Below are 24,757 nucleotides of genomic sequence, written 5' to 3' on the forward strand. Positions count from 1 at the left end.
TCACGCCTCATTCCCGTAGGGGTAGACAGAGACTACATCTTTGCTATTTTTATTTTTAATTAAGTGGATACTCTAAGACTTTCTTGTATTTAAATGGCCTGGTGCTACTCATAGTCAAGATAACCCGAAGGGCATTTTGGGCCGTGGATGCAACTATGGTGGTCATAGTTGCATATCACTCTATCACAATCACGTCTTATTGATGTCACATAACTTAAATTTAATTATATCTACTACCGCTTCTAAGGTGCATGTGTAGAAGCGGCGGAACAAACTACACTGCTACGGGTGTGTACTGCAGTAAGTGAAATTCTATTCCATTAGTTATAGTGGGACGATTACATTGTGCCTCTCAAATTTTGCCAAGGAGCATTTTCACTGATTTCGTCAGTCATAGTACGAGATCCGGCTGCAAAATCACTACGTTCATCGCGTAGTTAATCAAACTCACATTTTAACATACATTTATGAATAGGATAATACATAGATAATAGGGTGCCAGTCAATAAGTGGCCGCAAGTAATTTTAATTAAATTAATGTTAATTAATTTTCAAAAAAAAATTTCGTTCACTTGTTTTTTAAATAAAATATCATCCACATCATAGAAATGTATGTAAAGAATTCGAAAATCAATGGGTGCCGTTACACACTCGGCCGCAACTACTACGCAGCCAGGTGTAAACAGGTAATATTTTGGTCTATTTATACGTTCATGTCGTACACGCATGTTTTTTATATAAAATTAAAGCTAATTTTTTTTTTAATATGATGATATATCGCTGCCTGTGAATAAATGGCCGCAAATTAGGGTTGCTAGCTGTTAAAAACTCGAGGTATCCGAGATAAAGTGAAAGAGAGTTAGGCCTCGGTCTCGAATTTTGCGGGCAGCGGGGTGGCGGCGGCGGCGGCGCGGGAGAGGGGCGGGCAACGCATACCTGTTCTCGAAACCAGCGGGCAGATCGCGCGGTACTGTAGCGGTGTAGTGATGTGTTCGTGGTTGTGTTGTCGACATTCGCAAACGAAATGTCTGAAAATCGGCGACAACATCTTTTTGATTCAAATGTATTCCTAACGCTCGATTTATTGTGGGCAAAAGAAGAAGTGGATCCCTACTATAAGGCAAGGAAAATAAATGGCGAGTTTTATCGAAATTATGAAGAACAGAGACAAAATCCCGATAAATTCTACGACTACACCAGAATGAGTGTAGAAACTTTTGACTATATTCTAGAAACTATCAAGAGTGATTTACAGTCTGGAATTAATCCAAAAAGTTTTAGAGGTATATCTCCAGCAGAAAAATTATACATAACGCTTGGGTAAGTAAAACAACGAAATTGTAATTTGTAATTGTATTTATTGATAGTTTCAAAAAGGAAGTGTTGTACCTACTAATTTAGTAAATAGTTTGGCATCGGTATTAAGTTCCCAGATACAATAATTTTAATTAAATACCTACTACACACTAATCAGCCTTAATTATTTATCTTTGACGAAAAATATAATATAAAAACGTTTCGTATGAAATAAGTAACATAACAGTTTGTCATTTATTTTTAAAATCACAGTTTTCGTTTGTACTACGATTAATTATTTCTACAATCACAGTTTTCTCACTCATTTACAGTATTTTTATTACAAGGTCGATATACTTAGTGGTCAGTATAATAATTCCACGCTAATCTTAAAACTAAATCTTCTCTCTAAAATTAAAGTTCTCATCTGTACGACGATTAGTTAACTATTTAAATCACAGTTTTGTTATTTATTGACAGTATTTTCATTATAAGATTGATATACCTCTATTGTTGAGTACTATACCCATACATATATGATTCATTAGAAGGGTACGTGCTTTCATTTACACTTAACTCATCTAGAAGAGCTTGATTAATTTTTTGTCTTACTCTAAACTTTTGAAAGGGCGTGAATTTTTCCATTTGTGGAAGTAAACTCATAAAAAAGTAGTAGTCATCAGACTTATTCTCATTTCTAGAAGCCTCGTTTCTACTTTGATTTGATAAATCATTTTCCAGCAGTCTTATCCTTTTCCTTTCCAATTCTAAAAATTCAGTTCTTATGTCATTCGCTGTTCTCTTTTTTCTTGATCGTTGTGACGCAGAAGCTTCTCTTGGAGGCGTAGAAATTTCTTGCAATGATGTAGAAGCTTCTTGAGAAGAAACAGGAGCCTCTTGTGAGGATGTAGAAGGTTGTTGTGGATAAATAGAAGATTCTTCATTATGACCGGTTGTATCTTCTTGAGAGTTTTCTCCAGATATGTCTTCTGTCTCAAACGAATCATTACTTATCTGATTACTTACTTCAGGTCTGCTTAAATTACCCTCAGTAACATTTGGTACAACTTCATCTTGCAAAAACCTCAATTGAGAAAAATATTGCCAATTTGAGGGTTGATTAACATTTCCGGCATCTCCTGATCTAGGGGCAGGATTTTTTTTTAATTCCTTTCTATAGTGATCTTTTAAATTTTTCCATTTCTTCTTTAAATCGGTCACTGAAACAAAGAACGAACAGACTATTTATTACATACATAACTTTAACATATACATGCTTTAATTTTCAGGTTTTTGGCGAGTGGGCAGCCTTTCAAAAGACTGTCATTGTCATTCAGAATGGGAAAAACAACGGTAGCCAACATAGTTTATGGCACTTGTAAAGCTATATGGAAAAATTTGGTACATTTACATATGCCAAAACCGACAGAAGAATTATTGAAAAATATAGCGGAAAAATACTATGAAAAATGGCAATTTCCTAATTGCGTTGGTGCTATTGATGGCAAGCACTGTCGAATAAAAAATCCTAAGTTCGCTGGATCATCGCATTATAATTATAAACATTTCTTTTCGATGCACTTGCAAGCGGTCGCGGATGCTGACAAAAGATTCGTTTGTATAGAAGTTGGAGGAAGAGGGAAACAAAGTGATGCAGGGACATTCCATTACTCTAATTTGAACCGTTTACTTCAAAGTAATAACTACAATATACCAGGTCCACAATATCTACCCACATCAGATATCGTTCTACCAATGGTTTTTATTGGAGATGAAGGATATCCACTCAAAACATATTTGATGCGACCTTATCCACAAAGCGTACTTAATGCACAAAGTGAGTTATTTAATAAGCGATTATCGCGGGCTCGAAAGACTATTGAGTGTGCTTTCGGAATTTTAAGATCCAAGTGGCATATTTTCAGATCGCCCATAGAGACAAACAAATGTCATGCAAGATTACTCATCAAAACTTGCTGTTTGTTGCATAACATTATCCGAGATAAGGACGGTGATAATGACATTGCCTATATTACTGTCAATACGAATCAACAAACATTACAAACACGATTACAAACCAACGCCCGGACGTCTTATCAAGCACAATATATACGTGAAAAATTCAAAGAATATTTTGTAAATAATCCCATTAGCTACTAATTAATTTGTAAACCATAATAAACATTGTATATAACATAATAAATAATTTTTATATTCACCTACCTTCAATATTCAGTTCGTTTTTTATTTCTTCCCATAATTGATTAATTATTCTTCTATTTTTATGGTTCACATCTTTGCTGTTCCATATGGGTCTCCTCTCAAAGATTGCCGAAATAATTTGCTCTTGCACGTCCGAGGACATTTTGAAACGTCACAAAAAAAAGTACAACACTATACTACAATGCAGACGCGCAACACGGGACGGTCACCGCTCGACTGGAGTGCACCGCTCGTTGCCCGCCCCCGCGCCGCTCCCGCGCCTCTGTTTTCGAGACCCGGTCCATTTGACGATACGCAAGATCCTGCCGCTCCCGCGCCGCCGCCGCCGCCGCCCCGCTGCCCGCAAAATTCGAGACCGAGGCCTTAGCGCGTAACGCCACTTGTTAGACAAGGATGGCGAGTACCAGCTGTGCGAGTATTTGAAGCCATTGCGTGAGTTTTGTTCTACGTTTAAAAGTGAACTACCTCTTATTACCATACTTACATACATAAAATGACGCCTTTTTCCCGTAGGGGTCGGCAGAGAAAACATCTTTACACTTGCCACGATCCCGTCTTACTACTTTCGCTTCAACCCGAAACATAACTCTCTTCATCCACTCCACTTGCCACGTGGCACTTATTATGCTTAAAATTTTATTGTTTTTTATAAGAACTACTGCAACTAAGAGTTTCAAAAGTTCAGTGATTCTTCACCACTAACTTCTGCTTATAGATCAGGTGACATCACTTATTAGGTAGAAAAACTGCTGTGTGTTTAAAAAAAGGAACAAACATAATTGATAGTAATAAAACAATAGTTTATTATAAATATAGCAACGTTTATTGTTCAGGTAATGTACACGGCGCGCGGCACTAAAACGCGTCGCGACCTTTTGTCTTGTCTCCCTGGCGTTCCTCCCGGAGCGTCCCCTAGGGACCACCCTGGATTCTGCGAGTCAGGTATTCACACGAAGCGACTCCCGTCCGACCTCCGTTGCCTGTCCCACATTGAATCGTGTCTACACATGTTTTCCCTCACTGTAAAAGCATCGGTCAGCATTCCAGCTAATGTACATAATTGTTAGAGGTATTGGTACACGGTCGCGTTATTAACATTTCACTTTATCACGTCAAAGGATTCGGACTCGCGTATCTCACTTTTTGAATCACCACCGTATTGACCGCCGACACTCTCCGATTGATCCCCATTCCGTCTCGTTCGTTCCCTCAGCTTTCCGCTTCACCTCTCCGCCGGAGCCACTCCCGCCACCGCCTGACTCTCTCCCGGCCAACCGCTTCGGCTCTCTGTCGATTTTTGGTTTCTCTTCTGCGGAACAGGCGCAACGCCATCGATCGTTCCCGCTCGCCGCTCGCGCTGGGGACGCCCTTGCGAGCCTGCGCGTGCGCTCGGACGTTAGCAGAGACGTGCGACCGCGGCGGCGGGTCGGCGCCGACTGCGCAGCGCCGCAGGAACACCGGCGGGTGCGACGGGTGCTGGGGCGCGGAGCTGCCGGCGCCGCTCTCCAGCAGGGTGAAGGCGGCGCTGAGCTGCGCGGGCGAGTGGCGCACGCGCACCAGGAACGCCGCGTGCTCCGGCCGCAGCAGGTCGCGCGCGCGCCGCAGCAGGTGGTGCGCGCCGCGCATGCCGCCGCGCGCGCACAGCTCCGCGCAGCGCAGCGACCACGGCTCCGCGGCGCAGTGCTGCAGCTGGCGCACGCAGCCGCCCACCAGCTTGTCGAGCGTGTAGGCGGGGTACGCCTTGATGCCGAGCATCTCCCTGGCCGCGTCCTCGTAGGCGGCGGGCTCGGTGTTGCCGTCGAGCACGCCGCGCACCAGCTCCAGCAGCGCGGCGTAGGGGCGCGCGGGCTCGGCGGCGGGCGCGGGCGGCTTGAGGCGCAGTGCGCAGGCGCAGCTGGCGGCGTGGTGCGCGGCCGCGCTGCCCGCCGCGGCGCGCGCCACCTGCGCCAGGCGCTGCACCAGCAGCGCGTGCAGCCGCAGGAACAGGTACCACGAGGACGAGCACAGGAAGCGCATCTCCGACTCGCCGCCGTTGGGCGACCAGCTCTCGCGGTCGCCCGAGCTCGCCGGGGATAACTCGCTGGAACACGAACAAATAAATACGGTTAGTTACAAGTTTATTGAATTTTGAACAGTCACAAGTTTTAGATTCTTCTTTTAGGCAATGGGCTAGCAACCTGTCACTATTTGAATCTCAATTATTAAGCTAAACAGCTGAATGTAACCTATCAATCTTTACAAGACTATTGGCTCTGTCTTCCCCACAAGGGATACAGACGTCATTATATGTATGTATATAATTCCGACGCCTTAAGAGGTAGAATATGTGTTCTACAAAAACAGCACCCAAATAATTAAGACCTATATTGGACCGGAAAAAGTGGAAGGATCTGGAGGAGGCCTTTGTGTCTAAAGGATACGCTGATGGAGACAGATGTGTTTTTATTATAACTGTTGTATATGTGTAATTGTGAATCTGTAAGTCAACAATAAAGGCTTTTGAAAATTGAAATTGTAACCATATTCAAGGAATAAATGATAATGAAGTTATATACCACATGCTATAGTCCGACCGATCCTCCTCGTCGTCGGAAGGCGGTATCCTGGGCAGCGAGAACAGGTCGGGCAGGAACCGCCTCAACAACGTCTTGATCCGCCTCTTCTCCGTCTTCTGTATGGCGGTCTGCCGCCGCGCGTGGTGGAGGAGAAGTTCGGCGGCGTCGCGCATTATTTGTATACCTGGAGGTGATAAAAAATTATTATTTTATTTACGTTTATTTACTATATTTTTGAAGCAGTTATGAATGTGGATGAAGCGAAAGAAGTATGAATTTGGCAAGTGGATGATGTAGTCTCTGCCTACTCCTCCGGGAATGAGGCGTTTGCATGAAGAGAGTTATAAATGTAGATGAAGCAAAAGAAGTATGAACGTGGCAAGTGGAAAGATGTGGTCTCTGCCTACTTCTCCTGGAAAAAGACTTGATTTTATGTATGTGTGTACATCAAAAGATAAGTCTCTTTAACCGCGGACGTATGGACGCCTGCGCATAATGCAATAGCAATGTTTACAATAAACGTGTTTGACATTATATATCCCCCGCTCACTCACTCTCGTCTCCGTATAGTGCACTGTCATGTATAATCATTACAATTAAAATAAATCGTATTGATAAGTTAATTGCTCTTGTTATAATTCTATCAACATCCATGGGAAAGAGATGGGAGTGGTTTATCGTATTGGCGCCGGGAACCACGTGGCAAAATAAAATTATGCGTATACCAAAATTTGTTATCTCACCTTCCTGCTTGTTCTGTATGTTATAATTCACCACCAAATGTGGTCCGGGCTTCCTCGCCGCGTACGCCGCTTCCACCTCGTTGTACAAGGTCTTGGACCTCATGGCCTTGAGGTCGTTCTGCTTGAAGTTGATGCCCTGATGGTCCAGGGATTTCAGGTAATACTTCTCGTTCAGTTCACGCCATTGTTTGTTGAAGCCCTGCGGGGTAATTCATTGATTGAGTTATTTATAAAACACTTCATTTAAATTAAAACATAAAATAAATTTATACGTACATACATACATATTTTATTTATTTATTTATTATTAAGTAATTTATTTGACGTCAAACCAATGTTGTTAAACCATACGTTTTGACAATTATTAAGCGATATATAGTATCCTATAATAATGAATAAAAATTTTGAATTTGAATTTGAATTAAACTTAGATATTTTTACATTACATACATTTAACTACTACAGTGTAACCAAAACCATAATATGTAGGTTTGAACGTACACTGGCACTCATTGTTAAACTTCCATAAAATGTAGGTAGTTTTACAAATGCAATGCTACGCATCGCACTTAGCAAAATATTTACAAGTGAAGAATGTCTCGGTACCACACGGGGTGAATTATGCTTGCTAAATTTTATAAAGTATTTTTTTAAATTTTGTTTTATGATTTTATTTATATGGTCACGTATATATCCCTTGCGGGGTAGACAGAGCCAACAGTCTTGTAAAGACTATGTGGAAGGTCACGTTCAAGCTATGTGGCTTTTAATTTTATTCAAGCTATATTATATTTCTTGAAAATGTTTTATAATATGTTTCTTGAAAATAAAACATACCTAATAATATAAACGAGACGTCAGTAGGAAGGCAGCATGCGTGCGATCAACACAGACAATCTGTTGTAATACATCGCATGGGTTTCATCATTGTCTCATTATGTGAAAGTTACAGTTCATAAAAAATACAACATTGCGGGGTAGACAGAGCCAACAGCCTTGTAAAGACTGACAGGTTGCTAGCCTATCGCCTAAAATAAGAATCTTTAATTTATAAGCCTATCCCTTAGTTGCCTTTTACGATATCCGTGGCAAAGAGATCGGCAGTGATCCTATACTTTTTTTTATTGGTGCCGGGTCGGAAATCATACTGCACGCTGATTTTGATTAAGTATTATGATATAATTGAGATGATAGAAGAGATATATATATATATATATATACATACATACATACATACATAAAATCACGCCTCTTTCCCGGAGGGGTAGGCAGAGACTACCTCTTTCCACTTGCCACGATCTCTGCATACTTCTTTCGCTTCGTCCACATTCATAACTCTCTTCATACAAGCTCGGCGGTTTCGGGTACTTTTGACCTGACCCTTTACCAGGACGTCCTTAATTTGATCAAGATACGTTCGTCTAGGTCTTCCCACTCCGACCTTTCCCTCCACACTCTCCTTGTATATCTGCTTAGTCAACCTGCTTTCATTCATCCTCTCCACATGACCGAACCATCTTAACATACCCTTTTCTATTCCTGTAACTACATCTAAAATACATATATATATATATATATATATTACCTAAAAAGGTAAAGGGTCAGGTCAAAAGTACCCAAAACCGCCGAGCTTGCATGTAGAGAGTTATGAATGTGGATGAAGCGAAGGAAGTGTGCAGAGATCGTGGCAAGTGGAAAGAGGTAGTCTCTGCCTACCCCTCCGGGAAAGCGGCGTGATTTTATGTATGTATGTATGAGATGACAGAAGATATGTTATATTACCTTCTGCGCCTCCCGCCATTCCTCTTCCTTGGCCTTCAGCCTTCTCAGAACTACCGGGACGGCCACAGCGGGATTCTTCTTCAGACCAGCTATTATATCCACCGCCTGTGAGACAAACATTTATGTTAGTACACTTGTATAAATATACTATAAAATTATTTGCTAAACAATCTTAAATAACATCAGGTATTCAAGACTGTTGCCTTTGTCTACCCCGCAAGGGGTATAGGCGTGATTATTTGTATGTATGCTTAATAAGTCTCGTTAAAAGAGAACCGCCTCCAATCTTTGTGGCTTTGAAGTCAAGTCGGTTAAATTTCTAAAAGTGTAACAAACACTTTCCTTAAAAATCGCATCAAAATCGGTTCTTCGGTTAAAAAACTAAGCGAATGACTTATATTTACTGACTATCCCTGTGTACACACATATTTAAAAGGAATAAATTATATTTGATTGAATGACTGACATATCAATGCACATCCCAATATATTGATAAACATTTAAGTCCCAGACCAAGCAGAGAAAGTTCGTTTCTCATCATGCCCTGGCCGGGATTCGAACCCGGGACCTCCGGTGTCACAGACAAGCGTATTACCGCTGCGACACAGAGGAGATACATACGTTGCATCGACCATTATGATATGAAAGCACATTTTTACACAGTACATACTAGTACGTATTAGTATTTATTATTTATGTGGTATTAACATTGTGATTTACCTGTCAGCTACATGACATGTGCATGCTGCGTTCGCTCCGACAAAGTTGGCAACTTCATGCCATATTATGTATGTTACTCACCTTGTCTGTTGAACAGCCAGGTTGGCGGACCAGAGAATAATAATTAAAAAAATAAAAACAAAAAATACAGGCAGACATGCGTACGACGTAGATGAGACACATTATCGCTGTAGATGCGCCGCAGCGCCCTCTGGTGGATGGTGGGCGAGTGTCAGTTACAGACATACAGACAGACAGACAGACAGACATGCGTACAGCACAGCTCTCGTACCACCTTATCGCCGTAGATGCGCCGCAGCGCCCTCTGGTGGATGGTGGGCGAGTGTCAGTTACAGACATACAGACAGACAGACAGACAGACATGCGTACAGCACAGCTCTCGTACCACCTTATCGCCGTAGATGCGCCGCAGCGCCCTCTGGTGGATGGTGGGCGAGTGTCAGTTACAGACATACAGACATACAGACAGACAGACATGCGTACAGCACAGCTCTCGTACCACCTTATCGCCGTAGATGCGCCGCAGCGCCCTCTGGTGGATGGTGGGCGAGTGTCCCCCGAGACAGTCGTCCAACCGGAAGCGGGCAGCCTCCTCGGGACTCATCCGGGACAATTTCTTGTGAACCCCCTCCAGGACTCTGATGGTGGACGCGTTCGTTTCAATTACAACGTCGAGCTGTTGACGGAAAAATATTATATTATCATTTGTACACGTTTTAAAAGTTATTAATAACATAAATGACATATATACATGTTATTACGTCTATATCCCTAGCGGGGTAGACTGAGCCAACTTTCTGGAAAAGACTGATAGGCCACGTTCAGCTGTTTGGCTTAATGATAGAATTGAGATTCAAATAGTGACAGGTTGCTTGCCTGTCGCCTAAAATAAGAATCCCAAGTTAATACAAATTCAATAATTATTAAACATATATGTCTCTGTGCAGAGATCGTGGCAAGTGGAAAGAGGTAGTCTCTGCCTACCCCTCCGGGAAAGAGGCGTGATTTTATGTATGTATGTATGTCTCTGTGGCGTTGTAGGCACAGGTTCCGTTATAGTTTAAAGTTTTTCATGTGAACAATATGTTAATAAATACAAAAAAAATAATTATTAATAGGAGACGTCAGTAGGAAGGCAGCATGCGTGCCATCAACACAGACAATCTGTTGTAGTACATCGCATGGGTTTCATCATTGTCTCGCTAATATTCAATACCTTATAACCAAAAAATTATATATATAAATATATTTTTAGTGTATATACATATATCTATATAGGTATATATATATATATTCTTGTAATGAATTTCTCTTTAGATATAAAAACTAGCTGTCCCGGAATGAAAAATACCAAGATGGCCGATTCTCTCAGACCTACTATATATATATGCTCACAAAATTTCATTAGAATCGGCCAAAAAAGCACTCATTATGCTCACAAAATTTCATGATAATCGGTCAAAAAAGCCGTTTCGGAGGAATACGGGAACGAACATTGTGAAACGAATTGAGTTACCCTCGAAGTAAGTTCTAAGTAAGTTAAGTTTAATATGTAAGTAAATTTTGTATAGGTGCCGTGTGGTTCCGGGCACCAATACAAAAAAGAATAGGACCGCTCCATCTCTTTCCCATGGATGTCGTAAAAGGCGACTAAGGGATAGGCTGACAAAGTTGGGATTCTTTTTTAGGCGATGGGCTAGCAACCTGTCTCTAGTTGAATCTCAATTCTATCATTCAGCCAAATAGCTGAACGTGGCCATTCAGTCTTTTCAAGACTGTTGGCTCTGTCTACCCCGCAAGGGATATAGACGTGACCATATGTATGTATGTATGTAAGTAAATGCAGTCTCACCTCAAACCGCTCGTCCTCACAGCGGTATATGTACTCCTCGTACTGAGTCTTGCGTGACGTCACAAACGTAGAATCCTCGCTCCACGTCGGGAAAGACACCCATGTGTCGTTTAACACCTGGACAATAAAATAAAAGAAAAATTTATCACGTTCTTTCCGCTTAAGGTACTGAGCAGTCCACACCACTTGTCACATTTAATCTTAGTGTTTAATTCATTCATTCATATAATCGCATATAAAACACATACAGTACATCGCCTAAAAAAGAATCGCAGCAAAATTTGTAAGCCTATCCTTTAGTCGCCTTTTACGACATCCATGGGAAAGAGATGGAGTAGCGCTATTCTTTTCCTATTGGTGCCGAGAACCACACGGCACTAAATATAAACATATATATATATGTATATATAATTATGTATATAGTCACCTCTTTACACAAAGCGGTCCGCCCCGAGCATTTCCTGTTGGCCGCGTCGCGTGGCAGCGCGCAGTATGACGTGCCCAGCCGCTTGCACGTCGATAAATCTGAAGGCAGAACAATGAATAAATAAATATATTTTTAAATATACAGGGTGGACCAAAAGTTCGTTTATATTTAAAATGATGATTAAAAAAAAACTAATGATAGTATAATAAAATAGTTTATTGTTTTAGATAGTACACAAAAGGGGAATTTATTTCTTAAAGATCACATCATCCATATGCAGTCCTTCATTATTCTGGCATTGCTGCAATCTAGAGCGGAAATTTTCGACAACAGCTCTACATGTTTTTGTTGAAATGTTTTGGATTTCCTTGCGAATACAATCCTTTAATTCGTCAACAGTTACTGGGTTGGTATCGTAAACTTTAGCCTTAAGATATCCCCAAAGAAAAAAATCCATTGGGGATAGATCCGGGCTACGAGGCGGCCAGTTAATGTCCCCTCTTTTCGATATCAATTTTGGGCCAAAAATGTCACGAGCTGCCCTTAACGAGTCATTACATGTATGACAAGTGGCTCCATCTTGCTGAAACCATGAGCGTTGATTGAAACCAACAAAATCCAGCAGCGCTGGAGCAAAAAAGTTTTTTAACATGGTAATATACCGCTGGGAATTCACCGTAACTGCATGTCCTCTTGAGTCTTCAAAAAAGTAAGGACCAATAATGCCTCTTGCTGATAAAGCAGCCCATACCGTGACTTTGGGTGAATGAAGGGGTTTTTGATGTTTTAATCTAGGATTGGTGTCACTCCAATAACGACAATTATGTCTATTCACATGCCCATTTAGGTGGAAATGTGCCTCGTCTGAGAAAAAAATGTTTGTAAAGCTGGTGAACCGCTCTATCATTTCGTTTGCAAAATGCAACCTGGTGGCATGGTCTAGAGGTCTTAACTCCTGCACTATTTGGATTTTATAGGGATGAAGACGTAAATCTTTCTTGAGAATACGGTTTAATGATGTTCTTGGCACGTTAAGGACAGCAGACCGCTTTCGAGTTGAAAGTCCAGGTTGGTCACGAACAGACGATTTTACTCGCTCCACGTTTTCTGGGTCCCTCGAGGTTCTAGGCCGACCAGATCGAGGTAAATCCATTGTTGAACCCGTCTTCTCAAACTTGAGCACCCATTTTTTAATTAACACAACTGATGGAGCGTGATTTTTGTGTCGTATCTTGTAATAATTGCAAAACTTTCGTTGAGCTAAGACCGCAGAATCGTTGTTTCGATAGTACTCGCGTACACAATAAGCACGTTGACTACCGCTGAACGACGCCATGGTACTAAATTCCCATTGGCCGTTCTTGCAATTCGTAACCCCTCTACCTCCCTCCGCCGCTACTTCTAGACGCGGCACCCGATACAAATGTTAACAGACTTTTGGTCCACCCGTTACATATAATAGTGATAGACCACGTTCAGATTTTGTAATTTTTAAATATATCATGGATTCATCTATACATGAATTTATTATTAAAGAGTCTCGAACTTATTTCAAGGCTAACTCAATCTGTGTAATTTGTCCCATAAATTATATTTATATATCGCACATTCGGTGCAACAAAGTCACAAATAGCCAAAATTGCAAAAACGAACTAACTATGCCAATTGTTTTTGAATCATACCTTTACTTGGGAGCAACAAAACAGTGAAAGTAAACAATTAATATTGCAAAGATGTTAAGCCTATTATAAATAGTAATCTGTGTAATTTGTCCCGTATAAAATAAAAACTAGAGCGGTGGACTGCATATCCATAGGTCGCTGGTTCATATCCGGCTCGAAGGACCACATGGAAAGATGATGTTTCTTGCCTGATTGTTAGGAATATTGAGTCAAACAAATTGTGGAAAGCTGCAAAAACTGTATTGTGACTGATTCAATCTTTACTAAAACTACACTGACAACATCATTACGTTTGATGTTTCGTATTATAAAAAAAAGGTAAGTTTAATAGAAAAAACAAACTAATGTATAATAAATAATAAGATTTTATATAATAATAATAAGATTTTCAGTGCCTTTTGTTTGCACCATGTCTAAAGTATACAGTGACTGCATCCTAGTTTAACTATATTTGTTAATTCTGTTCTCCTGCAAGTGGATTTCATGTAATCTTTTATGAGAATAAATTGTTGAAACAAACAAACAAAGCAAACATACCAATGTCCATGGCGTGGTCGCCCTGGGCTCGCTCGTGGCGCAGCTGCGCGCCCAGGGCCCCCACGGGCGAGTAGCGCTTGTCCAGCGCGCCGCGCCCGTACTGCAGCAGCGGCGCCTTCTCCGCGAACACGCCGCTGTAGCCTGCCGACGTACACACATACGGTCACGTCTGTACCACACGCGGGGCAGACAGAGTCAACAGTGTTGAAAACATTATTATTGTAGACCAGCTGTGCCCGCGACTTCGTCCGCGTCGAATTGTTATTTTGGGCAACATTGAAGCCCTCAACGATGGTTTTTTTTTCCACATTTTCCATTATTTCTTCGCTGCTAATAGTTGCAGCGTGATGTTATATGTATAAAGAAAAGTCTTCCTCGATAAATGGTATATTCAACGCAAAAAGAATTTTGCAATTCGATTCAGTAGTTCCTGAGATTAGCGCGTTCAAACAAAGAAACAAACTAGTGGTACCACATACATACACAGAGCCAACAGCCTTAAAAAGACTGAATGGCCACGTTCAGCTGTTTGGCTTAATGATAGAATTGAGATTTAAATAGTGACAAGTTGCTAGCAAATCGCCTAAAAAAGGAACCCCAAGATTACGTTAGCCTATCCCTTAGTCGCCTTTACGACATCCATGGGAAAGAGATGGAGTGCTTTTATACTTTTTTTTTATTGGTGCCGGGAGCCACACGGCACACAAATTACACAGATTGTCGACATACATAAACACATACATATAATCACACTTCTTTCCCGGAGGGGTAGGCAGAGACTGCCTCTTTCCACTTGCCACGATCTCTGTACACTTCCTTCGCTTCATCCACATTCATAACTCTCTTCATGCAAGCTCGGCGGTTTCGGGTACTTTTGACCTGACCCTTTACCAGGACGTCCTTAATAACATTATAACTATTATTATTATAGGCCAGCTGTGCCCGCGACTTCGTCCGCGTCGAATTGTTATTTTGGGCATCATTGAAGCCCTCAAGAATGAATAGTTTTCTCCGTTATTATTTCTTTGCTCCTTATAGTTGCAGCGTGATGTTATATAGCTTAAAGCCTTCTTCGATAAATGGTCTATTCAACACAAAAATAATTTCAATTCGAACCAGTAGTTCCTGAGATTTATTTTCAATTATTTCTTCGCTCCTAAAGGTTGTTGATGTTATAAAGCCTAAAGCCTTCCTCGATAAATGGTCTATTCAACACAAAAATAATTTCAATTCGAACCAGCAGTTCCTGAGATAGAGTTAATAAACAACTCACCGACTCCAGCTGTTGTATTGGTGGGAGTGTGAGGCGGCGAAGACAGCCCCAACATCTCTTGCAGCCATTTCTGTAGTTCCGGATGTCTACACAGGTACTGAGAGGTCACGACGAGTAGCTCCGACGCTGAGATTATCTCGTTAGTGAACAGTAGAAGGCATCTGCGGGACAAGGGAATTGAGAATTGATATAAAAACATATTTGGAAAAACGCACAAATTGTAAAATCCTGTTACTTAGTATAGTTAAGTTTGTGATATCAAATAAAATATTTTTCTTTCTTTCTTTCAATATTTAAATTTAATAATACATAAAATATGGTCACGTCTATATCCCTTGCGAAGTAGACAGAGCCAACAGTCTGGAGACTGAATGGCCATGTTCAGCTATTCGGCTTAATGATAGAATTGAGATTCAAATAGTGACAGGTCACTTAAAAAAGAATCCCAAATTTGTAAGCCCATCCCTTAGTCCCCTTTTACGACATAAATTTCATAATCATGTAATGTATTTAATAACGTGTATTCTGTCACGATATAAACTAATTTATATTGTTTTTAGTTGTGATAGCTTAGGGTTAGAAAAGGGTTAGGCTAATTAAATTGACAAAACCGCTTGCGCGGGATTCGTGTTGTAACCATTTAAATGCCCAGTGACTATTGTACAAGTAGATGATGTACAATATGATGTGTGGTCTAAATTAAAACTGGCATACAAAAAAGAACCCCCCAAAAAGGCAATCTTTAAGGAGGCAATATAGGGGAGCAGCTTTTTCAGTGAATTTTACGGCGAAGTTGCAGGCAATAGCTGTAGCAATGTTTCATAAATGTGTAATGAATATCATCATTCAATCATATGTATCCATAGCAACCATATTATTACTGTCAGGGTATTCGTTAACACTACATAGTATAAAACAAAGTCGCTATTTTAGTCTGTTTGTCTGTATGCTTAAATCTTTAAAATTACGCAACGGATTTTGATGCGGTTTTTTGTAACAGGTAGAGTGATTCAAGAGGAAGGTTTTTATGTATAATAACATTTATAATATTGCACCCGTGCGAAGCCGGGGCGGGTCGCTAGTTGATATAAAATTAAAAATTAACGAAGTTTCAACAAAAACAAACAAACAAGACCGTACCTCAGAAAGTTCTCATAAATGTGCTGGCTCCTCAACGCCTTCCTGACTCTGTCGAAGAAGTTGAAGTCGTGCAACGTGGCCAGCTTCGAGGCCTCCGCGTACGACACGTCGCGCACCGTGCGGCCCGACAGAGCCGCCAGCGCCGCGCGCGGCTTCTTGGCGGGCGGCGCTCCTGCTGCTGTCGGCGATACAAATACTTTGTGATTAACATCTTATATTGCATTCATTCATTCCTTCAGCAGTCTTGAAAACACTGACAGGCCACATTCAGGCTGTTCGACATAATGATAGAATTGGGATTCAAACAGTGACAGGTTGCTAGCCCATAGACTAAAAAAGAGAATCCCAAGTTTATAAACCTATGCCTTAGTCTGCTTATACGTGAAAAAAATGGAGTAGTCCTTTTTTTTTTTATTCACATAATAAACTATTTTATTATTAAAAAAAAAACGTAACAACTGATCCATACGGTTTAAAGAATAACTATGGCAAGATTGTGGGCACTTTTTATTATTTTCATACATACATACATACACGTCTATATCCCTCGCAGGGTAGACAGAGCCAACAGTATTTAAAGTCTGATAGATGTTCATCTATATGACTCAATGACAGAATTGAGATTCAAACAGTGACAGGATGCTATCCCATCGCCTACTAGAGGAATCCCAAGTTTATAAACCTATTCTGCTATATTCTGCTATATATATGTGTGGAAGAAGTTTTGTTTTGTGCTTTTATTTAAATCCTTTTTGTTCCTGACCTCTTACTTATTTTTACGCTGGCAACATTAAGAGATAGGATAGGGAGTCTGTGGTACGATGTAAGACGATGTAAAACGTTATAAGAAGTCCAATAAAATAAGTATATATAACTCACGTAATTGACTCGAAGATGTGAAACTCGGTGATCGTTTAAGATGATGATGGACGGCCGGAGGCGTCGACGAATTGTTCGACACCGGCGTATGTTTAGGCAGCGGCTGAAAATTGAAATCAAATATTTATTTACAACTTCTCAACTGCCTGATGCACTGATGAGTGCACTGGCAGCAGCTGCATTAGCTGCTTTTTATCGAATTATAGATTACTAAAAAAATAACGACATTTCTATTGAAAAAAAAAAATATTAAAAAAGATAATTTAGCAACCAAAAATAGTTCTTTAATCGAATTTATTCATAACATTATTATAAAAAAAAATTAACAAAATCCCACTTAAGATGCGGTAAAAAAACTAATGGGCCAACATTGATGAAATTTTGTACAGAGACAGACTGATAATAACAATATATATAGTTACCTGCGCGGGCTGAGCGTGGGGGATGGCGGGATGGACAGCGTGCGGCGGTGACACCGAGAACCTCTCCACTTCCGGCTCTATGCGCTGCACAAACATACACACATTATCCTACTTATATTATAAATGCGAAAGTTTGTATGTCAGGATGTCAGTACGGATGTTTGTTACTCGTTCACGCAAAAACTACTGAACCGATTACGATGAAATTTTGTATGTAGGTAGGTAGCTGAAGACCCAGAATAACATATAGGCTACTTTTTATCCCGGAGTTCCCGCGAGATTGATAGGGTTTCGGCCTCTAGTTATTAATATTTCATCATCGCCGTACTAATAAACCAAGCGAGTCATGCTAAACTGTATTATTAAATGATTTGTTTATATGAATATTTTTATACTTGTTTTAACAAAAAAAAACGTACTCAGTAACAGAAACTAAGAAAGACTTAATCGAAATTCTCACAGAAATAAAAAGAGGGTTATTTCGCGAAGTCGCCGGCAGAAAGTTTACGATAGATTTTAAAACGAGACGTCAGTAGGAAGGCAGCATGCGTGCCATCAACACAGACAATCTGTTGTAGTACATCGCATGGGTTTCATCATTGTCTCATTATATATTATGTATGTATTTATATTTAGACGAACGTGTCTTGATCAAATTAAGGACGTCCTGGCAAAGGGTCAGGTCGAGAGTACCCGAAACCGTCAAGCTTGCATGAAGAGAGTTATGAATGTGGACAAAGAAGATATTTACCAACAGAGATCCCTTCATGGGATAAGTCCGCTATTAACTATGCAACTATGTTCTTACTATTTTCTTGTTGCTGCGTAAATTTATATGCAATAAAGATATTACAAACAAACATAATTTTTTTGTCTAATTTTCTCTTTTAATTGCTCAAGTATTTCGTTGTTGTCTTAATTTAATTAAGTTTCAGAAATTTTGTTTAAAAATTTATGCTCAACATGGAAAATAAGCAAGAACCAAGACTGAAGAGAGACCGTATTAGAAATTGATATTATGGCATCGGCTTATGTACATAATAATAATTTACTTAAATAAGTAAAATATTATTATGTACATAAAGCCTTCCAAATAAATATCTGGAAGCCCAACAACCGTTTACAAATAAAAAGGGCCGCGTATGTGGCACAAATACTCAATTACAGGTTTTCATCGCAAAACTTTTTATAAACTATAGTGCACAAACAAAAAGAGAGTGTCATCACCTGCGGCTGTATGAGCGGCGGCGAGCGGTCGCGCGGGAAGGCGGGCGGCGCGGGCGCAGGCTTCGTCACCGCTTTAGCGTCGGGCAGGAACTGGCCGAACTCCGCTAGTAGATCGTCTTGATTCTCAAACAGCTTGGCCACCTGTGGACAAAAATATATATATATATAATTAATTAATAAAAAAAAATTATTAATACATACAATCACGTGCCGTGTGGTTCCCGGCACCATTTCATTTTCTATTTGGCTTAATGATAGAATTGAGATTCAAATAGTGACAGGTTGCTAGCCCATCGCCTAAAAGAGGAATCCCAAGTTTATATGCCCATCCCTTAGTCGCCTTTTACGACATCGATGGGAAAGAGATGGAGTGGTCCTATTCTTTTTTGTATTGGTGCCGGGAAACACACGGCACTCTTTCGCTTCATCCACATTCATAACTCTCTTCATGCAAGGTACTACTATGTTGAAAAGTTAAATTACCTGCGAATAAACCTCCTGTTCCGTCTGTTGTTTCATCTGTGGCTCCTTCAAATCCCTGTGACCACGCTGGTAAGCGTGCAATATCTCCAGGAATCGCTTGTACTTGTCCGGTTGCCGGGAGAAACGGGACTGTGGGAGATAAAAATGAAAAATGGTTAAGATTCTTGTGTGTATATATATATATAAAGGGTGTTGGTGGCGGGGTAATCAGAACTCTTATAGAGCAGCCGCAAGTTTGTATCACTTTGAGTCAAACGGTAATTAATTTCATCATTTTGATAAGTGAATAGTAAATTTTAAGTTGCGACAAACACTGAGAAAACATTGGAATTTTCTATAACTAAAATCAATATAATAACATACTGGGTATTTAAAATCATCCACTATAAATACATAAAACCACGCCTTTTTCCGGAAGGGTAGGTTTTTTGCAAATCTTACGAAAACTATTGTTTTAATCACACTGCAACTATAAGGAGCAAAGAACTAATGGAATATGTGAAAAAAAATGGTGAAAATTACTCATCCTTGAGGGCTTCAATGATGCCCAAAATAACTATTCCACGCGGACGAAGTCGCGGGCACAGCTATATAAGATAAGACTCACCTTGATCTTGTTGACATATTCGATGGCGTGGTTGAACTCCACGGGCTGCCCGGGCGGCGCCGGGGGGTGAGACGAGGCTGCGCCCGCGCCGCCTGGGGGCAACATTATATATAAATATATATTATACAATAATAAATCATTTAATGCATCATATTGATACATTGCGATTAGGCTCGAACGCCACCAAAAGGAAAGCCGTGTGGTTCCCGGCACCGTTAAGTGCAGTGTGGTTATCAGAACCAATAAAAAAAAACAACTATCTCTTTCCCATGTCGTAATAAGAGACTAAGGGATAGGCTTTTAAAATTGGGATTCTTGTTTTGGGTGATGGGCTAGCAACCTGTCACTATTTGACGGCCTCTGTGGCGCAGCGGTAGCGCGCTTGTCTGTGACACCAGGGGTCCCGGGTTCGAATCCCGGCCAGGGCATGATGAGAAACGAACTTTCTCCGATTGGCCTGGGTCTTGGATGTTTATCTATATAAGTATTTATTATAAAATATAGTATCGTTGAGTTAGTATCTCGTAACACAAGTCTCGAACTTACTTCGAGGCTAACTCAATCAGTGTAATTTGTCCCGTATATATTTATTTATTTATATTTATTTGAATCTCAATTCTATCTTTATGCTTTAACGTCGCCTTCTAATCTTTTCAAGACTGACGATTCTGTCTACCCCGCAAGGGACAGACAGGACTGTAATATTGTTTTCTCTGCCAATAAAATTGAATATTCAAATTTAATCTACAAACAAACTATTGATAAAATTGACCATATAATGATCAAGTAGGTCATATGGTGGTCAAGGAGGTCAAATTTACCTGGCGCATGGTGTATAGCCGCCTCAATCTGTTGATGAGCTTGAGATATATGATGCAAAGTGTTGGCCGGCGCCGCGCTTACTGATAAATTGTGGACAATAGCGCTGTTAACCTGTCTGTAAAGGAGATTAATTGATTAATTATAAATATATTGATAAAAAGAAAATTTACAGAAAGTGTGTGTTCGTATTGGAGTAAATCAGAACTCACAAAGAGCAGCCGCAAGTTTTTATCACTTAGGGTCAATCGGTAATTAATTTCATCATTTAGTGTTTAGTCTTAAATAATTGTAATTTCTTAAAAACTATTGCGTTTGGTTGGCGAAAATTTTGAGTTGTTGTTGGTCAGTTGGCTCTGTCTATTCTGTAAGAGATTACGACGTGATTATATGTTATGTTTGTTTCAATATTATCAGTCTATTGCCGCGAATTTAAAGCTCGTGAACATTTTTGTTGCTTACCGAAATTGTGAATATCTCAAAAACTACTTAACCTATTTTGATGCAAATACAAACTTAAAAAATCTTTTGAAAGGTATCTTACATATAGTTTAAATTTCATCATTTTTAATCTAGACAATGTGCATTCGTCCACGATTTAAAATTAAATGATGTGACGTCAACAAGTGATAAAGTACCTTGTATCCAATTTTGAAAATGAATCTATTCTATTCTTTTCTTAATAAGCCAATAGTCGACCTTTTAAGGAATCCAAGTGCAAAAAAAGAACACTACCAAACGGTCCAATGTCGACTCGCGCACAACTAAAACTATAAACCTATAACCTATTTGTACGAAAATACGGCGAGGTCAACGACCTCAGTCAGCTGGCGCGGATACAACTTTTGTATATCTACACCGCCGGCTGAGACACGTATAGTGTATATAAATGTTGAATGTAGTAACATAGCTATGTTGGTTGAGTAAGGGACTTGGCATTTAACTTCTAAATTGCCTAAGCACATGAAAAAAAAAACGTGATATGTACATATATATCACCTTTTATTTTTTAAGTTATTCTTTATTGTGCCGTGTGGTTCCCGGCACCAATACAAAAAAGAATAGGACCACTCCATCTCTTTCCTGTGGATGTCGTAAAAGGGGACTAAGGGATAGGCTTACAAACTTGTGATTCTTTTTTAGGCGATGGACTAGCAACCTGTCACTATTTGAATCTCAATTTTATCAGTAAGCCAAATAGCCATTCAGTCTTTTTAAGACTGAAATTTCATGAGAATCGAACCGTTCAGAAGGAGTACGGGACGAAAAAACATTGTGACACGAGAATTTTATATATAAGATAATAAAAGTTATTTGGTATATATGTAAGTACAAATTCATAATTCAAAATTTTTATTCATCATCATGGGATACTTCATATCACTTAATAATAGTCGAAATCTTTTGGTTTCACAACATTGGTTGACATCAAAAAAAATACTTAAAACTAAATTCACTGCCGCTTCCAAGGCGTCAGTGCAGAAGAAGCAGTATCCAAGGTACTGGTATTGTACACTTACTGTGCTACGGGTAACAGATGCACAAGTTGAGGCTGAGCTGCGTGATGAACTCCGAGCAACACTCCACTCGCGCCCAGCCCGGTCGGAGACGGCATGGAGACTGACACCTGGACAAAACATGTTATATGTGTTTATCTCAATTGTATAAATATATAATATATACATACATTCATATAGTCACGTCTATATCCCTTACGGGGTAGACAGAGCCAATAGTCCCGTAAGTAAGACTGAATGGCCGCATTCAGCTACTCGGCTTAATGATGGAATTGAGATACAAATAATGACAGGTTGCTAGCCCATCGCCTAATAAAAGAATGAATATGTAAGCCTATCCCTTAGTCGCCTTTTACGACATCCATGGGAAAGAAATGGAGTATTGGTGCCGGGAACCACACGGATAGGTCACGTTCAGCTTTTTTTATGAACTGTGTATTCTATGTGAGAGAGGAAAATAAAGATTTATTATTATATCATAGCTTTTTGGCTTGATGATAGAATTAAGATTCAAATAGTGACAGGTTACTAGCCAGTCTCCTAAAAGAATCCAAAGTTTATAAACCTATCCCTTAGTCGCCTTTTACAACATCCAAGGTAAAGCGATGGCGTGGTCCCATTCTTCTTTTCTCTTGGTGCCGGTAACCACACGGCACTCACACAAAGTATTCTTTTATCTGTTACAAAATATATATATGTATATTAGCAAAAAATTAAAATAAATATCACACACCTGTCCATTGCTCTGCACTTCGATTTTATAACCCGGCGGTAGGAAAGTGTTGAAACCGACTATCAGCTCCGGGTGGCCCTTGAACAGGTTCGACACCCGGGTGATCACGCCGGGCGTGTCGATGCTGCCGACAAAGTCACTGTCAGTTGCGTAACATTGAAATTTTGTTAGTGCACCACACAAGATTTATATGTGTTTTCCATACAACATTATATATGTCAAGACAGTTTTTATGTGGCATAAATAGATAGATAGATAATTCATTTATTTGATTTGCTACACACGATTTACAATTGACGGCCTCTGTGGCTCAGCGGTAGTACGCTTGTCTCCTTTAGTCGCAGTATATGATATTCGCAAAACATCATAAGAGCAAGACATTATAATCTCAAAATAGCACATTCTCAAAATATGATATTCTCAAAATATCATAATAGCTAGACATAAGATTCTCGTAAAAACACATTCACGAAATATGATTTTCGCAATATACCACACTCGCAAAATATGATAAGCTCAAAACATTATATTCTAAGTACAGTAAGGCATATGTAATTGATATATTACGATATATGACAAAAATTTATGTAGCTAGACAAAAAAGAGCGGAGGAGGTGACCGCTGGAAGTGCTGGAAATGGTAGATATATTATTTCGAAACATAGTATTATTTGTTAGGTATTACAAAACAAATTATTTATTCTTATTACAAAAAACAAAATAAAAAATATTCTTATTATTATTAATTATATTCAAAATATATTTACTACTAATATTTCTGTAAAACACTTAACCGTTTTAGACATACCGGAAGACTTATTGTTTTAAGTACACAATCATTGACGATACTTTTAATTTTTTTATTTTTGTCTATCGTTTTTTTATTTCGTTTCTTGTCAGCAAAATGTAAATTGTTTCTTTCTAGTTTTACTTTTTGTATTTTTGCTTCTTTTTTCATTAATGCTATAAATTGATACAATGTTGGCTTTTTAGGAATTTTACTATTAATTCGGCGATGCCATCCTTCGACTCCATTTGTAGTTCTGTTTTTTTGATCATAACAGCTTAATATAGAACTGCTTATCTTTTTCATCCACTGATTATTAAAATAATCAAGAAATTTATTAATGTCTCGGTCTCGTGATGACATTTCCATAATCGTGTAGAATGTCTCCGGTATCAAATTTGATGGTAGCAGTGGTAACAATGAACAATATTGCACAATTTTTCGATTTTCTGCAGAGAGATCGAATTCTTTGCTTTTTTTGAAAACAGCGTTGCAAAAGTGATAATAGCAGCCTTTGACGGTTGCATTTGGGAATACCTGGTTTACAGCTTTAACAACAGGCAGTTCGTAATCGCACTTGTACATATTTAAGTTCAATCCGAATTGTAGTTTAAGTATAGAAAAAAAGCACTCGTACGTTTTTTGCTGTTTGTTGGGAAGTAAAGCAAAAATTATTGGAATAAAATTAATTGTTTCTTCAGTACGTGCCACGTCGACATGTAAGCTGTATAGTTGATAATACGGCTTAGGTACAATCTTAAACGTACCGTCTCCGTAAATACTTGATACCGTTTTTAAATATTCACGTATCTCTGCACGTGTCAACATTGAAAAAAATATAATACGGCCAAATGATTCATGTACGTCGTATAAATAGAAATCTCCTACTAAGTTATCTGGAAGTCTTATGTTAAATGAGTCTTTTTTCAAGTTATCCATATTTAAATATTTATTTCTAGCTCTGTACAGAGTATCTTTTTTTGACGCAAATATTGGTATTTCATGTTCTTGACCCTTGAAATCGTGTTTTAAA

At 39.4% G+C, this 24,757-nt stretch overlaps 3 protein-coding genes across 3 annotated transcripts in view; 1 reads left to right on the forward strand and 2 right to left on the reverse strand.

The window, feature by feature from the left end:
* The first annotated feature begins 1,024 nt into the window (after window positions 1–1,024).
* Window positions 1,025–3,531, forward strand: LOC132903757 (uncharacterized). Its single transcript, XM_060952766.1, has 2 exons — window positions 1,025–1,320; window positions 2,586–3,531. Exons 1-2 carry the CDS (start codon window positions 1,025–1,027, stop codon window positions 3,454–3,456), a joined length of 1,167 nt encoding a protein of 388 aa, XP_060808749.1. The 3' UTR covers window positions 3,457–3,531.
* LOC132903758 (transcription factor Adf-1-like) lies at window positions 1,065–3,880 on the reverse strand. Its single transcript, XM_060952767.1, has 2 exons — window positions 3,520–3,880; window positions 1,065–2,516 (listed from the first exon to the last, which is right to left on the reverse strand). The coding sequence occupies exons 1-2, from the start codon at window positions 3,659–3,661 to the stop codon at window positions 1,804–1,806; spliced, it is 855 nt and encodes a 284-aa protein (XP_060808750.1). The 5' UTR covers window positions 3,662–3,880; the 3' UTR covers window positions 1,065–1,803.
* Window positions 3,881–4,319: 439 nt separating this feature from the next.
* Window positions 4,320–24,757, reverse strand: part of LOC106131223 (paired amphipathic helix protein Sin3a) — a 35,769-nt gene continuing 15,331 nt past the window's right edge. Inside the window, exons 6-23 of the mRNA XM_060952807.1 lie at window positions 22,939–23,062; window positions 22,209–22,315; window positions 20,691–20,806; window positions 19,870–19,961; window positions 19,263–19,391; window positions 18,780–18,920; window positions 17,553–17,636; window positions 17,131–17,233; window positions 16,252–16,429; window positions 15,112–15,272; window positions 13,839–13,979; window positions 11,620–11,717; window positions 11,193–11,309; window positions 9,840–10,016; window positions 8,600–8,704; window positions 6,818–7,016; window positions 6,075–6,258; window positions 4,320–5,599 (exon numbers count right to left, since the gene is read on the reverse strand). Coding sequence (XP_060808790.1) covers window positions 4,729–5,599; window positions 6,075–6,258; window positions 6,818–7,016; window positions 8,600–8,704; window positions 9,840–10,016; window positions 11,193–11,309; window positions 11,620–11,717; window positions 13,839–13,979; window positions 15,112–15,272; window positions 16,252–16,429; window positions 17,131–17,233; window positions 17,553–17,636; window positions 18,780–18,920; window positions 19,263–19,391; window positions 19,870–19,961; window positions 20,691–20,806; window positions 22,209–22,315; window positions 22,939–23,062 — 3,127 coding nt within the window. The 3' untranslated portion in view covers window positions 4,320–4,728. The remainder of the gene's footprint in view (window positions 5,600–6,074; window positions 6,259–6,817; window positions 7,017–8,599; window positions 8,705–9,839; window positions 10,017–11,192; window positions 11,310–11,619; window positions 11,718–13,838; window positions 13,980–15,111; window positions 15,273–16,251; window positions 16,430–17,130; window positions 17,234–17,552; window positions 17,637–18,779; window positions 18,921–19,262; window positions 19,392–19,869; window positions 19,962–20,690; window positions 20,807–22,208; window positions 22,316–22,938; window positions 23,063–24,757) is intronic.

Source organism: Amyelois transitella, chromosome 29 (genome assembly GCF_032362555.1).
Source record: "Amyelois transitella isolate CPQ chromosome 29, ilAmyTran1.1, whole genome shotgun sequence".
NCBI classification, from domain to species: domain Eukaryota; kingdom Metazoa; phylum Arthropoda; class Insecta; order Lepidoptera; family Pyralidae; genus Amyelois; species Amyelois transitella.